The sequence below is a fragment of the Somniosus microcephalus genome, chromosome 19 (assembly GCF_052327205.1).
Source record: "Somniosus microcephalus isolate GS21.2 chromosome 19, FLI_Smic_1.0, whole genome shotgun sequence".
Classification (NCBI taxonomy): Eukaryota; Metazoa; Chordata; class Chondrichthyes; order Squaliformes; family Somniosidae; genus Somniosus; species Somniosus microcephalus.
Window position 1 is genome coordinate 5,952,316 of NC_141005.1, and position 16,923 is coordinate 5,969,238.

The following is a 16,923-nucleotide window of genomic DNA, read 5'->3' on the forward strand; positions in this document are numbered from 1 at the left end:
CTGAGGGAGTGCCGCACTGTCGGAGGTGCCGTCTTTCAGCTGAGACCCCGTCTGCTCCCTCAGGTGGATGTAAAAGATCCCACGGCCACTATTTTGAAGAAGAGCAGGGGAGTTCTCCCCGGTGTCCAGGCCAATATTTATCCCTCAACCAACATCACTGAAAACAGATGATCTGGTCATTATCACATTGTTGTTTGTGGGAGTTTGCTATGCGCAAATTATCTGCCACGTTTCCTACATTACAACAGTGACTACACTTCAAAAAGTACTTCATTGGCTGTAAAGCGCTTTGGGATATCCCGAGGTCATGAAAGGTGCTATATAAATGCAAGTCTTTCTTTCTAGTGATGTCCTATTTAACTTTCCCACTGGCCTTCCAGCCCCCTGCTGCTGTGGCTCGATCGCTCCTCCTGCTAGTTACAATGGAGAGGGCGTTGTAGCTCTGAATATAACTTGCTTCACCACTGAACCATGAAACCAATATAAAATGTTAACGCCGTGACTCACTGCCATTTCCTACTGCACAGTGTTTGAGTCTGTGAAAACCTGCCGTATAGTGGAGGACAACCTAGTCATTAACATCATCTCCCTCCCTCTGCTCCTCCTGCCACCCTTTCTCCTCACTCCTACTCCCCACACACTTCAGCCCCCAATTCAAATGTGATGCTGGCTTTCCATCTTCAGCTGTCTATCACATTCCTAATCCACTTATGCAAAGTGTCCCCAATTCTCCAGTTTTAAAACACTCAGTTGATCCCCACCTCCACAGCTGCCCCACAAAGTCTCCAGTGCCTGATCCTGGTTTCTTTCGCTCTCCCGGTATCTGCTAAGGTTAGGATTATCGTCCAATGTGCTGCTGTGATACAACCAGCTTTGCCAATTGAGTATTTTTTAATCTCAGTTTGTAGAAATACTAATCTGTGTAAAATCCTGATACAAGCACAGAATATCCTGCTAACTAGACTAGTAAGGAGGTGAGACCACACCTGGATTACTATGCAGTTTTGGTCTCCTTATCTGAGGAAGGATAGACTTGCCTTGGAGGCGGTGTAAGGAAGGTTGACTGGATTGATCCCTGGGATGAGAGGGGCTGTCCTAGGAGGAGAGACTGAGTAGATTTGGGCCTGCACTCTCCGGAGTTTTGGAAGAATGAGAGGTGATCTCATTGAAACACATAAGATTCTGAGGGGGATTGACAGGGTAGATGCTGAGAGGATGTTTCCTCCGGCTGTAGAGTCTAGAACTCGGGGTCACAGTCTCAGGATAAGGGGTCGGCCTTTTAGGACTGAGATGAGGAGAAATTTCTTCACTCAGAGGGTGGTGAATCTTTGGAATTCTCTACCCCAGAGGGCTGTGGAGGCTCAGTCGTTGAGTATATTCAAAACAGAGATCGATAGATTTTTGGACTCTAGCGGAATCGAGGGATATGGGGATTGAGCAGGAAAGTGGAGTTGAGGTCGAAGATCAGCCATGAACTTATTGAATGGCGGAGCAGGCTAGAGGGGACATAGGCCGACTCCTGCACTTATTTCTTGAGTACCTCTCAGAATCGTGTGCGCCGAGAATGTGAGATTTGCTGATCTGTAACGATTTCTTGGTTAGAAATATTTTACAGTATTCGCTTCACTGTATCACTACAGATAATGATAGAGCCCAACTTCTCACCAGAGATAGGAAACCCAACAATTCTAATCGGATATATAAAACACTGTCATCAATCTTTTAAAAATTACCACGTTATGTTTCATTATATACTAGCAGCGTGCTTTATGCACTAATTATAAAGAAAGACTTGCATTTATAAAGCGCCGTTTGCAATCTCAGGACATCCCAAAGCTCTTTACAGCCGATGGAGAACTTCTGAAGTGCAGTCAATCTGCGCACAGCAAGCTCCCACAAACAGCAATGTGACAATGACCAGATAATCTGTTTTACTGATGTTGATTGAGGGATAAATATTGGCAGAACACCGGGGAGAACTCCCCTGCTCTTCTTCAAAATAGTGCCGTGGGATCTTTTACATCCATCTGAGAGAGTAGATGGGGCCTCGGTTTAACATCTCATCCGAAAGTACTGCCCCTCCGACAGTGCAGCGCTCCCTCAGTACTGCCCCCCCGACAGTGCCGCGCTCCCTCAGTACTGCCCCTCCGACAGTGCGGCGCTCCCTCAGTACTGCCCCTCCGACAGTGCGGCGCTCCCTCAGTACTGCCCCTCCGACAGTGCGGCGCTCCCTCAGTACTGCCCCTCCGACAGTGCGGCGCTCCCTCAGTACTGCCCCTCCGACAGTGCGGCGCTCCCTCAGTACTGCCCCTCCGACAGTGCGGCGCTCCCTCGGTACTGACCCTCCGACAGTGCAGCCCTGGATTTTGTGCTCAAGTCTCTGGAGCGGGGCTCGAACTGACGACCTTCTAACTCGGAGGCGAGAGACCGACTGAACCACGGCTGACACCTTAATTCTATAAACAGGGGCTGGCCCCTCCGTTATCCATTGCTTTCTACTTATTTCATTTGTCAAAAAAAGTCAATTATTTTAAAATAATTCGTGGCAAAATTTATTTGGATAAAAGAAAGAGGTTTCAGTCATGTTGTTGATTAAGAGAAGTGTGAAGTGGATGCCATATGTGTTTTAGGCATCTCTGCTGTTTGAAGTTAGAGAAGCTGAATTTTACATCGAATGTACAGCACAGAAATTTGACACCGAGCCACATAAGAAGATATTAGGACAGGTGACCAAAAGCTTGGTCAAAGAGGTCGGTTTTAAGGAGCGTCTTAAAGGAGGAGAGAGAGAGAGGCGGAGAGGTTTAGGGAGGGAATTCCAGAGCTCGGGGCCCAGGCAGCTGAAGGCACGGCCGCCAACAGTGGAGCGATGGAAATCGGGGGATGCGTAACATATCCTTCTATTCCTTTCCCCCACTTTTTATAAATGCACACGGCCCTAATGTTGGTCGAAGTTTCTCCACAGTCAAAGCTGCCGGGAGGTGACGGTTTTCATCATCTTCACCGATTCCCAACAATGCAGCAGCTAATTCCAAATCTGATGTAACAAGACCCACGAAACGTTCTCTGCCTGAATATACCTGCCCCCCGCCACCCTCAGATCGGGCCAGGTAGCGGTGATAATAATGTGGGAGATTGAACAGCGAAGTCTACCGTTCCCTCCCCAGCCCAACCTCAAGTTCCCTCCCTCTGCAGAGTCCAGCATCCAATGGGTTTCCATGTTAGGAGCAGGCTGAGAGAACGTTGGCAACTGTTTCTTATACATATAAGATTGTGAAGGGGTTGGATCGGGTGGATGCGGGGAGGATGTTCCCGATGATGGGTGAAACTAGAACTAGGGGGCATAGTCTTAGAATAAGGGGCTGCTCTTTCAAAACTGAGATGAGGAGGAACTACTTCACTCAGAGGGTGGTAGGTCCATGGAATATACTGCCCCAAAAAGCTGTAGAAGCTACATTATTACATAAATTTAAAACAGAAATAGACAGTTTCCTAGAAGTAAAGGGAATTAAGGGTTATGGGGAGCGGGCAGGAATTTGGACATGAGTCTAGGTTCGGATTGGTCATGGCCCTGTGGGTAGCGGAGCGGGCCCAGGGGCCGTGTAGCCTGATCCTGCTCCTATTTCGTGTGTCTAATTCTGTTAGAACCATCTCCTGAATCTGTGATAGTAGATTGGCGGTTAGGATCAGATCAGCCATGATCTTATTGAATGGCGGAGCAGGCTCGAGGGGCCGATTGGCCTACTCCTGCTCCTATTTCTTATGTTCTATCTCTGTAACTCCCTCCAGGGCCCTCGCCCCTCCCTATCTCTGTAATTCCCTCCATGGCCTCGCCCCTCCCTATCTCTGTAATCTCCTCCGGTCCTACAACCCTCCGCGATCTCTGCGCTCCTCCAATTCTGGCCTCTTGCGCTACCCCGATTTTAATCGCTCCGCCATTGGTGGCCGTGCCTTCAGCTGCCGAGGCCCTAAGCTCTGGAATTCCCTCCCTAAACCTCTCCGCCTCTTTCTCCTCCTTTAAGATACTCCTTAAAACACTCCTTAAAACCTCCCTCTTTGACTAAGCTTTTGGTCACCTGTCCTAATATCTCGTGTGTCAAACTCAGTTTGATAATCACTCCTGGGGAGTGTCTTGGGCTGTTTTACTACATTAAAGGCAAGCTGTTGTTCTAACTCTCAGAGTTCCCGGTCTCCAATGTCTTGTAGGTTATCTGTCTCGCCTGGTGGAGACCCAGGGACTGAGGCAGAGGAAGTTCCTGCCCCAAACCTCTCCACCTTCTCACTTCTCTCTCCACCTTTAAAAGCCTCCTCAGAACCTTCTCGTCCGTGCTCTCCGTCATCTCCCCCAATTCTTCCACGGGATCAGTTTAAGCTCTATGAAGCCCCATGGGGTGGTTTTCCACATTAAAGCCACCATGGTAAATGCACGTCGCTGCGGATTACTGTCTGAAGAAATGAAAAATATTCTTTGATGTGCACATTTTGCTCAATGACTCAATCATCTTTCTTTCAGCAGAATTTGCATTAATAGTGCCCCCAAGATTAAAACAAGTATCGAGCCACAATAGAAATCTGCAGACATTTTCTCCAGAGGGGTTACTGCAAATAAAAGGGGAATTGTACATTTTATTTTTATACCAATCAAACTTTGATATGAAGTGAAATCACCTCCTTTGTGGCTCTGCAAAAATTCACGACTGATATTGGGAGCACAGCTTGCTCTCTCTTCAGTCTCATTGGTTCCAGCTCCCCACATCCCTTTCTCTCGATCCCCAAACCCCTTGATTCCCCCAGAGTCCAAAAATCTATCGATCTCAGCCTTGAATATACTCAATGACTGAGCCTCCACAGCCCTCTGGGGTAGAGAATTCCAAAGATTCACAACCCTCGGAGTGAAGAAATTCCTCCTCATCTCAGTCTTAAATGGCCGGCCCCTTATCCTGAGACTATGCCCCCTAGTTCTAGACTCTCCAGCCGGGGGAAACAGCCTCTCAGCATCTACCCTGTCAATCCCCTTCTCTCTCCTTTGGTTCCCTCTTGAGCTCTCCTCACCCCTCCTCTCTCCATTGGTCGGTGTACATACAACACCTGGAGAGACAAAGTGCTTCTTTGCCTTTACCAGTCGCCACTCTAACCCTCGGAAAGTCGGTAAGTGGATAAATGTACCACATCTGCAAACGCGGCCACCATTACCCCACTGCTTTCTGACTTGGGGCCTTACCAGACTAATGTTCTCTTCTTGCATTTTGCAACAGCTCTCCTCCAGCTTTTTGACAGCCTCAAGAAGCTGAGTATTTGAACGTGGCACACAACCATCTTTATCCTGCCACAGAGCACAACACAATCAACCTGTGAAATAATCGGACTATTGCTTTATTATTTGAATCACTGCTGGGGGCATCAGGATTACGACGTTTTGTCATAACAATGATATTAATACATCCACCTACCAACTGTCAGACACCGTCAATGATCGCACAAATTAAAAATTAACAGTTGCCGAATTTGCATCTTTTAGCAAGAATTAATAAGCCTTTATTATAGAAAAAATGTCTCTTCAATTAAGGCCACGGGAGTGGAATATTCTAGCGCTTTCTATTTTAAGTTGACTTTTTAAACTGCATTATCAACTAGCATAAAATCCACTGGCAGAGCTCGAGCCACTTCCAAAATTAAATCAATTTAATGGTTTAAAAAAAAATGTAAATTGGGTTGGTTAACCTGCAAAATGTGAAATAAACCAGCAGCTAGAATGAAGAGGGCCCAGGGATCGAAGAAAGAAAGACTGGCATTTCTACAGCGCCTTTCACCACGTCCCAGTGCTTTACAGCCACTGAAGTACTCTCGAAGTGTAGTCACTGTTGTGATGTTGGAAACGCAGCAGCCAATTTCTGCCCAGCAAGATCCCACAAACCGCAATGAGATAAATGACCAGATAATCTGTCTGGGAGGTAAATGTTGGCCATAAGACCAGGACAACTCCATTGCTCTTCTTCGAATAATGTCCTGGGAACTTATACGTCCACCGGAGAGAGCTGACGGGGCCTCGGTTTAACGTCTCATCCGAAAGACGGCCCCTCCGACAGTGCGGCGCTCCCTTGGTACTGCCCCTCCGACAGTGCAGCACTCCCTCAGTAATGCACTGGGAGCGTCAGCCTGGATTTTTGTGCTCAAGTCGCTGGAGTGGGACTACGAACCCACAACCTTCTGACCCAGAGGCGAGAGTGCTACCCACTGAGTCATGGCCGACACACAACAATAGATCCAGTAATGAGCCAGCTTTCCATTGTTTGTGGGGAAGGGTTATCGTTGGTAGAAATGAGGCTGGATAGAAGCAGCTACTTAATATTTTATACAGTTAATAACCATTAGGAAGTGTTTCACAGCGAGGGAGTGTGTCAATTCACAGTTACACACATTATGATGCAACATGGGAGAGAGACAGAACACAAAATCCTCTCACAACACGTGCCGCATTTTGTTAACGATAATTATCTCAGAGAGTTTACACTGATAATTGTACACGTTTTTCTTATAACTCATTTCTTCCTTTGACCAAATTCAGAAAAACTACTACTGAGGGTAGTGGAAATCACAGAAATTTACGGCACAGGAGGAGGCCACTCGGCCCATCGTGTCTGTGCCGGCTGAAAAAGAGCTCTCCAGCCTAATCCCACTTTCCAGCTCTTGGTCCGATGCCCTGTCGGTTACGGCACTTCAAGTGCGTATCCAAGTACTTTATAAATGTGATGAGGGTTTCTGCCTCTCCCACCCTTTCAGGCAGTGAGTTCCAGACCCCCACCACCCTCTGGGTGAAAAGTTCTCCTCAACTCCCCTCTAATCCTTCTACCAATTACTTTCAATCTGTGCCCCCTGGTTATTGACCTCTCTGTTCAGGGAAACAGGTGCTTCCTGTCCACTCCAATTTGGAACTCTCCCTCGAAAAAGCTTTGAGGTCAATTGAAAATTTCAAAACTGAGATGAATAGATTTTTGTTGGGTGAGGGACATGAAACCAAGGCAGATAAATGGAGTTAAGATACAGAACAGCCATGATCTCATTGAATGGCAGTATAGGCTCGAGGGGCTGAATGGTCTCCTCCTGCTCCTACTCTTTCGTTTACTCTGAAGAATGTTAGATAACAGATGCCATACATTTTCCTGTATCTGTGCTTAGACTCAAACTCTAGCTCTGTACAGCTTCACTATGATGCGGTGTGTACACTAACAAAGAAATACCGATACAAGCAGATCTCTTGCAGTGTTGCTCACAGTAACATAGTAATATTAGAAACAGGAGGAGGCCATTCAGTCCCTCGAGCCTGCCCCGCCATTCAATCAGTTCATGCCTTTGCTCCATATCCATCGATACCCGTACCTAACAAAAATCTAGCGCTCTCAGTCTTGAAAGCTCCAAGTGTCACTGGCATGGCTAGCATTTATTGTCCATCCCTAGTCCCAGCATCCACAGCCTTTTGTTATTTGAAGGATACACCATTTTATAACAATGTGTTATAACAGCGTGTTACATAGAATTACAGGACAGAAACAGGCCATTCGGCCCAACTGGTCCGTGCCGGTGTTTATGCTCCACACGAGCCTCCTCCCACCCCTTCTGCATCTCACCCCATCAACATAACCCTCTATTCCTTTCTCCCTCGTGTGTTTATCCAGCTTCCCCTTAACTGTATCTATACTATTCGCCTCAACCACTCCCTGTGGTAGCGAGTTCCACATTCTCACCACTCTCTGGGTAAAGAAGTTTCTCCTGAATTCCCGATTGGATTTATTAGTGACTATCTTATATTGACGGCCCCTAGTTCTGGTCTCCCCCACAAGTGGAAACATCTTCTCTACGTCTAAGATTATGAAGGGGTTTGATAGGGTAAAGACCTCGTTCAGGTCACCCCTCAGCCTTCTCTTTTCTAGAGTGTTAACAAAGTGTGAGGGTAACTGTGGCAGGAAGCATGCGTGCCCCTTAGGAAAGCGCCCTCTATAGGCCAGACTTGTTAGAAACTGTAGTGAGGTTAAAATCTAGAAGTTGTTGCTGTCAAATTTTTTGCCTTAAAATACTCCTGTGAAACGCCTTGGGACTTTTTACGACATTAAAGGCGCTATATAAATACAAGTTGTAGTTGTAGCTGTTGTTGGCATTAAGAGAACATTCAATTTGTTAATATGACAGTTCTCTGCTGTTGGAGTTACCCCACTTCAACCTAATATAGCAACATCTTTACTCCAATGGTGGACAGAAGGTAGTGATGTGAAAGTATTTAATCCAACAGCGGTTTCACGGCTGTTGTGCTTAATCTACCTTCCCTGAATATGATGTGGAGATGCCGGTGTTGGACTGAATATGTTCAGCACATTTTGTACAGGACTTTCAGAAGTCATTCCAACGCTTATTTAGTTTATTGGGAAAAGCTTCCAATACAATTAGTAAATATAGTAGGAGGTACAGGACTTGTATGTATACTGTGCCTCATCAACTCTCTCCGAAACATCCCACAACTCCTGCACAGACGACGAGTTACGTCACTGTTGTTACATAGGAAAGCAATTTGCGTACAGCAAGATCCCAAAAACAAGTTATCTGTTTCTTTGGAGGTGTTGGTTGAGGGAGAAATGTTGGCCCTAGGACACCAGGAGAAGCCCCTGCTCCTCATGTAGTGCCCTGTGATCTGCAACATCTACTCAAACCACCAGTGCCTCTGTTTAACATCTCACTGAAAGGACATTACTGGCAATGGTGCCACTCCCTCAGTAAGTGTCAAACCAGGTATGTGTTCAAAGAAAGAAAGAACTTGCATTTATATAGCACCTTTCACAACCTCAGGATGTCCCAAAGCACTCTACAGCCAATGAAGCACTTTTGAAGTCACTGTTGTAATGTGGGAAACGCGGCAGCCAATTGCGCACAGTAAGCTCCCACCAACAGCAAGTGATAATATTTCAGTGATAGTGGTTGAGGGATAAATATTGGCCAGGACACCGGGGAGAACTCTACCTGTGGCAGGGGATCTTTTACACCCACCCGAGAGAGCAGATGGGGCCTCAGTTTAATGTCTCATCCGAAAGACGGCACCTCCGACAGAGCAGCGCTCCCTCAGTACTGCCCTGGGAGTGTCAGCCTGGATTATGGGTTCAAATCTCTGGAGTGGGACTTGAACCCATGACCTGCTGACTCAAGAGGTGAGAGCGACTTTGCAGCCGACACTGGCAGTTTATTGATCAAAAGACAGTTCCATTTCTACATCAAAACATCGTTAGTAGCGAATGTTACTGGCTTACCTTCCTCCTCGGTGTTGTACAGGCACACTGTCCCATCTAGAGACAAGGCATCTGAATGCCCACTCAAAGTAAGATCCCATGCAGATGAAATATGGGCTCTCTTTATAAATCCATTGGTACCAAATGAAAGCAGTTCATCAGGAACGCACGGGCACCAGTCTGGTACCCATCAATATATCAGCATTGAACTGATGTCAGCATGTTATCAGTGCATCTTTTTAAAAAGTAAAACCGAGTGACCAGCCCTAAATTCATTTACCAGGCTTTACCCTCTACAATACAAAGCAATAATTCAACTTATTCCCTTATCTTGGCTTCACTCCATTTCTACTGCATGGAACGATCCCTCCAATCTTACAATTCTCTCCTTGCTGTCGAAAGTCAATTCCTCTTCTACGAGCGAACAATTACAACAACTTCAATTTGACGGTGAAAGAAGAGAGAGCTGTGGGTGAGCTGTCTGGCTGAGGCTGGCTGGAGGACTGAGTAACGGCTCCACACAGAGGCACAGCATCTGCTCAAAGCACTCAGCCTGCCAGCGAAGGATTAAAAGCTGCCGACTGTGGGGATATGAATTAGATTCACCGAGGGAGAACGCTTCCTAAAGCCCACTCCAGTGTCAGGGAGTGCGGTGACTGAGGTGCCTCTCAATATTGCTCCATTTACAACAAAACAAACACTAACACGTTCAAACACTGCAATTCCTGGGTGTAGACTAACAGAAAGCTTGAGTACGGAAAGGATGGAGCAGCTCTCAAATATCTTCGGCTATTTACTTGCTGAACAGATATCTGTTTGGCAATCTGCCATGAAATGTTTTATTAATTAACAGCTATACACTAGAGGAGGTTAATTATCGTAGAATTTTATAGCACAGGAGGAGGCCATTCGGCCCATCGTGCCTGTGCCGGCTCTTTGAAAGATTCTCTCCAATTAGTCCACTCCCCCCTGCTCTTTCCCCACAGCCCTGCAAATTTTTCATTATCTAGTATTTATCCAATTCCTTTTTGAAAGTTATTATTGAATCTGCTTCCACCGCCCTTTCAGGCAGCGCATTCCAGATCACAACAACTCGCTGTGTAAAAAAATGTCTTCTCATCTCCCCTCTGGTTCTTTTGCCAATCACTTTAAATCTGTGTCCTCTGGTTACCGACCCTCCCGCCACTGGAGACAGTGTCTCCTTATCTACTCGATCAAAACCCTTCATGATTTTGAACACCTCTATTAAATCTCCCCTTAACCTTCTCTGCTCTAAGGAGAACAGTCCCAGCTTCTCCAGACTCACCTCATCACTGAAGTCCCTCATCCCTGGAACCATTCTAGTAAATGATGTTGCTCTAAGTTGCCCCCTCCCCAGTTTATACGAGAGTAGATTTGAAGACTTAGCGCTCCCAGCATTGAGCTCCATGAAGGGAGCTCGTAGTGCAAATCTGCTCACAGAGGGCGGCATGTACCGCCCCTCCCCACCTTTCGTTCTGGCCCCATATCCGAATTCTCGACAGGCACTCCAGCCGTGTGAACATCTGCATCTGAGCGCTAATTCGTAAAACAGGCACTGTGGTGTTTTGGGACCGAGTCGCCAATCTCATCACAAAGATTGCGTGACGCAGTGTCACCCGTGCCTCAGTGGGCAGCACTCTCGCCTCTGGGTCAAAATGTCCTGGGTTGAGCATATTATCTAGGTCGACACTCCCAGTACTTTCTGAAGTGCAGTCACTGTTGTAATGGCGGAAACGCAGCAGCTGATTTGTGCACAGCAAGCTCCCACAAACAGCAGTGAGATAATGAACAGATAATCTGTTTTAGTGATGTTGATTGAGGGATTGGCCGGGACACCGGGGAGAACTCCCCTGCTCTTCTTTGAAATAGTGCCATGGGATCTTTTACATCCACCCGAGAGAGCAGATGGGGCCTTGGTTTAACGTCTCATCTGAAAGACGGCACCTCCGACAGTGCGGCACTCCCTCAGTACTGCACCAGATGTTATGCTCAAGTCCCTGGAGTGGGATTTGAACCCACAACCATCTGACTCAGAGGCGAGAGTGCTGCCCACTGAGCCACAGCTGACACCAGGATATAACTCGGTCTACACCGGGCAGTGAGTTTAAAGCGGAACCTCCATCGTTCTAAAGAGATACAAACAATTCTCATCCTTCACAAGAACATGCCCGAGAAACATGTCCTTGTGCGGAGGTGTATTCTGACCCATGTTTACCGAGTTTTATCCCTGCTTCGCCAGAAACAGATTTCAATCAAGCTCACCATACTCATCGTGTTATTTTTTTCTTTTACAAACTCAAAGAGCGTCACCAGCAGGATGGGAATCAAATCACTCCATGATATTAATAACAAACGTACGCTCACCTGAAATTCTTGCCTGTTATTTTAACAAAATCATTAACTTGCTTTAAGTAAAAGGCTGAACAGGCCGGGGCTCTTTTCTCTAGAAAAGAGAAGGCCGAGGGGCGACCTGATCAAGGTCTTTGAAATTATGAAGGGGTTCGATAGGGTAGAGGTAGAGAAGATGTTTCCACTTGTGGGGGACACCAGAACTAGGGGCCGTCAATATAAGATAGTCACTAATAAATTCAATCGGGAATTCAGGAGAAACTTCTTTACCCAGAGAGTGGTGAGAATGTGGAACTCGCTGCCACAGGGAGTGGTTGAGGCGAATAGCAGAGATACATTTAAGGGGAAGCTCGATAAACACATGAGGGAGAAAGGAATAGAAGGATATGTTGATAGGGTGAGATGAAGAGGGGTGGGAGGAGGCTCGTGTGGAGCAGAAACACCGGCACGGACCAGTTGGGCCGAATGGCCTGTTTCTGTGCTGTACATTCTATGTAAAAATACCTGATCAGTTGAAAAAGCCAGTTTATATGCACACACTTAAGAGTTCATTTATTTAAAGCAGGGAGTGCTGGCCATCAATACAAACCCTTACTGTGTCTTTGTAACTCCAGCAAGTATAAATCAACAAGCACAGCTACTGAAAAACACATCACATCGCATCCCACGCTTCACAGAACAAAGACCGATCCAATCCTGAGTCCAACTGCTTCGAAAGATTTACAATTCCGCGAGTGGAAAAGGCCAATTGTTTGAAATATTAAAAGCAGAATTCTTTGACTGAAATTCCAGTGAGAGACACTCTCAGGGCAGTGACAATTAACACTGTCCCACAGGCATGTCACTCACTGAGGATGTGCCAACACATGCGGGGAAATAATCTCTCACGGAAACATTTGATCACAAACATCTAGGCAAATACGCCCTTTGTCTGTAACATTTTAATCAGCTGTCGATAAGACTCCATAACAGGAAATCTTAAAGCAACTCTCGGGGCCGCACATAACTTAGATCAAGAGAACAAGAGCAGCAGGTGCATGGGAACACCATCACCTCCAAGTTCCCCTCCAAGTCACACGCCGTCCCCACTTGGAAATATATCGGCTGTTCCTTCATCGTCGCTGGGTCAAAATCCTGGAACTCCCTCCCTAACAGCACTGTGGGAGCACCTTCACCACACGGACTGCACCAGAGGCAAAATGAGGGGGAAAAAATTCATGCAGTGAGTCATTATGATCTGGAATGCGCTGCCTGAAAGGGCGGTGGAAGCAGATTCAATAATAACTTTCAAAAAGGAATTGGATAAATAAGTGAAGCAAAAAAATTCCAGGGCTCTGGGGAAAGAGCGGGGGAGAGTGGGATTAATTGGAGAGAATCTTGCAAAGAGCCGGCACAGGCACAATGGGCTGAATGGCCTCCTGTGCTGTATGATTCTGAGATTCTATAAACACTCAGAGGAAAATCACATCCTTTATGAATTGAAAACACAAATCATCAGAACATCAGGATGCTCACGAAGGTTAGAATAGTTCACTATGATGCCTGGAGGGGGGATTAATAATTCTGAGTTACTAAATTAGTGATGGTTAAATGCACACAAAGATTTAACAAAGCATTTCAAACTCACCTGTGTCACCACTGCCTCGCCCCTCCATTAAATGGAGTTATACAACGTGACCACAGACACATCAAAGACCAAACTCCAGCTCACATGAAGACTGTTGTGGGAGGAACACAGACTTACAGCAGAGCTGGAATAAGCAGAGACATGTAGATGAGGATAGGGTGAAAGCCCCCGATCCCCAGCCTCTCTGCTGCAGTGACACAGAAGCTTCACCCAGGGTTAGCACGTCAATGTAATGCCAGAAGATAATCGATGTGTAAACTTAGGCTGTGATTGACCAATTACTTTAAAAGGATCACATTCATTACTCTAATTATTTTAATCAATTTCTCTTGAAACGCCTTACAAAAGCACAAGCCTGCTACCGATACCAAGCATAAATTAGCTCCCGTGCCTCGGAGTCAGCAGGTTCAAGTCCCCACTCCAGAGACTTGAGCACAAAAATCTAGGCTGACACTCCCAGTGCAGTGCTGAGGGAGTGCCGCACTGTCGGAGGTGCCGTCTTTCAGATGAGACGTTAAACCGAGACCCCGTCTGCTCTCTCAGGTAGATGTAGAAGATTCCAAGGCTCTATTTAAAAGAAGAGCAGGGAGTTATCCCCGGTGTCCTGGAGCCAATAATTATCTCTCAACCAACATCACTAAAAAACAAAGGGGTTTTGACCCGAAGCGTGGACTCCGTTTCTCTCTCCACAGGTGTTGCCGGGCCTGCTGAGTGTTTCCAGCATTTTCTGTTGTTATTTCACTAAGAAACAGATGATCTGGTCACTGTCACATCGCTGTTTGTGGGAGCTTGCTGTGCGCAAATCGGCTGCTGAATTTCCTACAACAGTGACTGCATTTCAATAGTCCTTCATTGGCTGTGAAGCGCTTTGGGACGTCCTGAGGCTGTGAAAGGCGCTACAGAAATGCAAATCTTTCTTTTATTCTTCAACGAACCAGTTGCAGAATTTCCTAATATAAAGCTTCATTGGTTTAATTTCCTCTCTTCACATATAATTTTACAAATAAGACCGAATACATTTTGTAGCTGTTTACCACAAAGTTCATCTTTCCCAGGTCTGTGTCTCACCCACTGGCAGCACAGACTTGTAAAAATGACCACCTACAGAGTGTCAGTCTGGGCTCAGTGGTAGAAATCTCACCTCTGAGTCACAAACTTGAGCACACAATCCAGGCTGACACTTCAGCACAGTACTGAGGGAGCGCCGCACTGTCGGAGGGGCAATACTGAGGGAGCGCCGCACTGTCGGAGGGGCAATACTGAGGGAGCGCCGCACTGTCGGAGGGAGCAATGCACTGTCGGAAGTGCCGTCTTTCAGAGAGACATTAAACAGAGGCCCCGACTGCCATTTCGGGAGGTATAAAAGCTCCCATGACACTATTTGAAGAGCAGAGGGGGAGTTCTCCCCGGTGTCCTGGCCAATATTTATCCCTCAACCAAGATCACTAAAAACTGATTATTTGGTCATTATCACTTTGCAGTTTGTGGGAGCTTGCTGTGCACAAATTGGCTGCTGTGTTTCCCACTTTACAACACTTCATTGGCTGTGAAGCGCTTTGGGACGTCCTGAGGTCATAGAAGGGTCTGTAGAAATACAAGTTCTTTTTTTCTGTCTAAGACTCTCAGATCTCCCCTGGAATTGCTCGCAGGTAGCTGGAGCTGAGTGCAGCTGCTCGCCTGGCCGACCGCCGTGGTCGTTCTCGTGAGTCTTGTGAGGAAGGGCTCTAACTAGGCTCTGGCATCAATCAGAAGCCCATCATCACTGTTCAAAAGGTTAAGGAGAGATCTAACTGATGGTGTTTAAAGTGATTATGGCATTCGATAGGGGAGATGGAGAGAAACTATTTCCTCTGGTAGGGGGGAGTCCAGAGGATGTTTCCCCTCGTGGGGAAATCTAGAACTCGGGGGCACAGTTTCAGAATAAAGGGTCGCCCTTTTAGAACTGAGATGAGGAGGAATTTCTTCTCTCAGAGGGTCGTAAATCTGTGGAATTCTCTGCCCCAGAGAGCTGTGGAGGCTGGGCCATTAAATACATTTAAGGTGGAGAGAGACAGATTTTTACATGATAAGGGAGTCAAGGGTTATGGGGAGCGGGCAGGGAAGTGGCTTTGAGCCCAAGATCAGCCATGATCTTATTGAATGGCGGAGCAGGCCCGAGGGGCCAAGTGGCCTATTCCTGCTCCTATTTCTTATGTTTTTATGTTCCAACAAGGGGGCAGAACCTTAAAATTAGAGCCAGGCCGTTCAACGATGATGTCAGGAAGCACTTCTTCCCACAAAGGGCGCTGGAAATCTGGAACTCTCTCCCCCAGTGGATGCTGAGATTGACAGATATTTATGTTGGGTAAGAGTACCAAGGGATATGGAGCTAAGGCAGATAAATGGAATTGAAGTACAGATCAGCCATGATCTATTTGAATGGTGGAACAGACTCGAGGGGCTGAACGGCCTCCTCCTCTTCCTATGTTCCAGAGTTCCTTGTTGGAAGGTTCTCCTGATGTCTGGCTCCTCTCCTTGTTGCCTCAACAGTCTCTCTAGGTCAACAAACCCACCAGGAAATAAATGGGTTCTTTCTGTCTGCACACTTTCTTAAAAGGAAATGCACTCGGCTGTGATTTATATAAAGTGTGGCACACGGAACTGAGCGAGAAGAAGCAGAAACTAATAAATGGAGTAATGCGAAAAGTACCACGATAAATGCAGGGAGAACTTCACGAGAAGAAATTCAGATAAATGCAAGGTGAGGACATTCACTCTTGGAGGCTCTGCTACTAACCATAGAAGTTTCCAGCACAGAAGGAGGCCATTCGGCCCATCATGTTTGTGCTGACTCTTTGCCAGCGCAATCCCAAACTAACCCCGCTGCTCAGCTCCCTCCCCCATAGTCCTGTATCATCATCTGTCTCAAATATTGATCCAATTTTTCCTTGAAGGATGTAATGGTCCCTGGATGAACCACTCCCCGTGGCAAAGCATTTGCTGCTCCGATTGCTCGCGGTCTTCTGCCTTATTCTGTAGACAGTGCTAGTTTCACCCAGCCCATGATGCTATCCCATTGCCCTGAGGGAGTTTCCATGGGGATTTGCAAGTGCATGTGTGGCTGAATCAATATTCTCAAATTCTGTTGCTGCAAAAGATTCAGCACTTCAGTTTCGAATGTGTTAAATTAATTCCTTATGAAAAACACCCAGTTAAAAATCTGGTTTGGGGATCCACTGCAACCGTATGGAAGGGCGAGGCCCATGACACACAGAATGTCAAAGAATTAAGACCACGGGCACACTCCATGCAAAGATTGGTGTCCAATTTCTTAACTCATTAAGATAGATTGTCTTGCACACTGTTTCAACAGAGGCACGGGAGAAAATAGGCTAGGATTTGGCCAATATTCTCAGGATCCCTGTAAATATGAGGATTGTGTCTAAGAAATAGAATAAATACTGGGACAAGGAATATCGTAAGCAGGTGTCAGTCATGGCTCAGTGGGTAGCACTCTCGCCTCGGAGTCAGAAGGTTGTGGGTTCAAGTCCCACAAATAAATGGGCTGGGCGAAACTAGCACTGTCAACAGAATAAGGCAGAAGACCGCGAGCGATCGGAGCAGCAAATGCTTTGCCACGGGGAGTGGTTCATCCAGGGACCATTACATCCTTCAAGGAAA

The 16,923-nt window shown here is 46.6% G+C and overlaps 1 protein-coding gene across 1 annotated transcript in view; it reads right to left on the reverse strand.

Moving 5' to 3' along the window:
• Positions 1–5,199: 5,199 nt before the first annotated feature.
• The window catches only part of LOC147103523 (syntaxin-2-like), a 94,383-nt gene continuing 82,659 nt past the window's right edge, over positions 5,200–16,923 (reverse strand). The window contains exon 10 of the mRNA XM_086011891.1: positions 5,200–5,346. Coding sequence (XP_085868017.1) covers positions 5,215–5,346 — 132 coding nt within the window. The 3' untranslated portion in view covers positions 5,200–5,214. The remainder of the gene's footprint in view (positions 5,347–16,923) is intronic.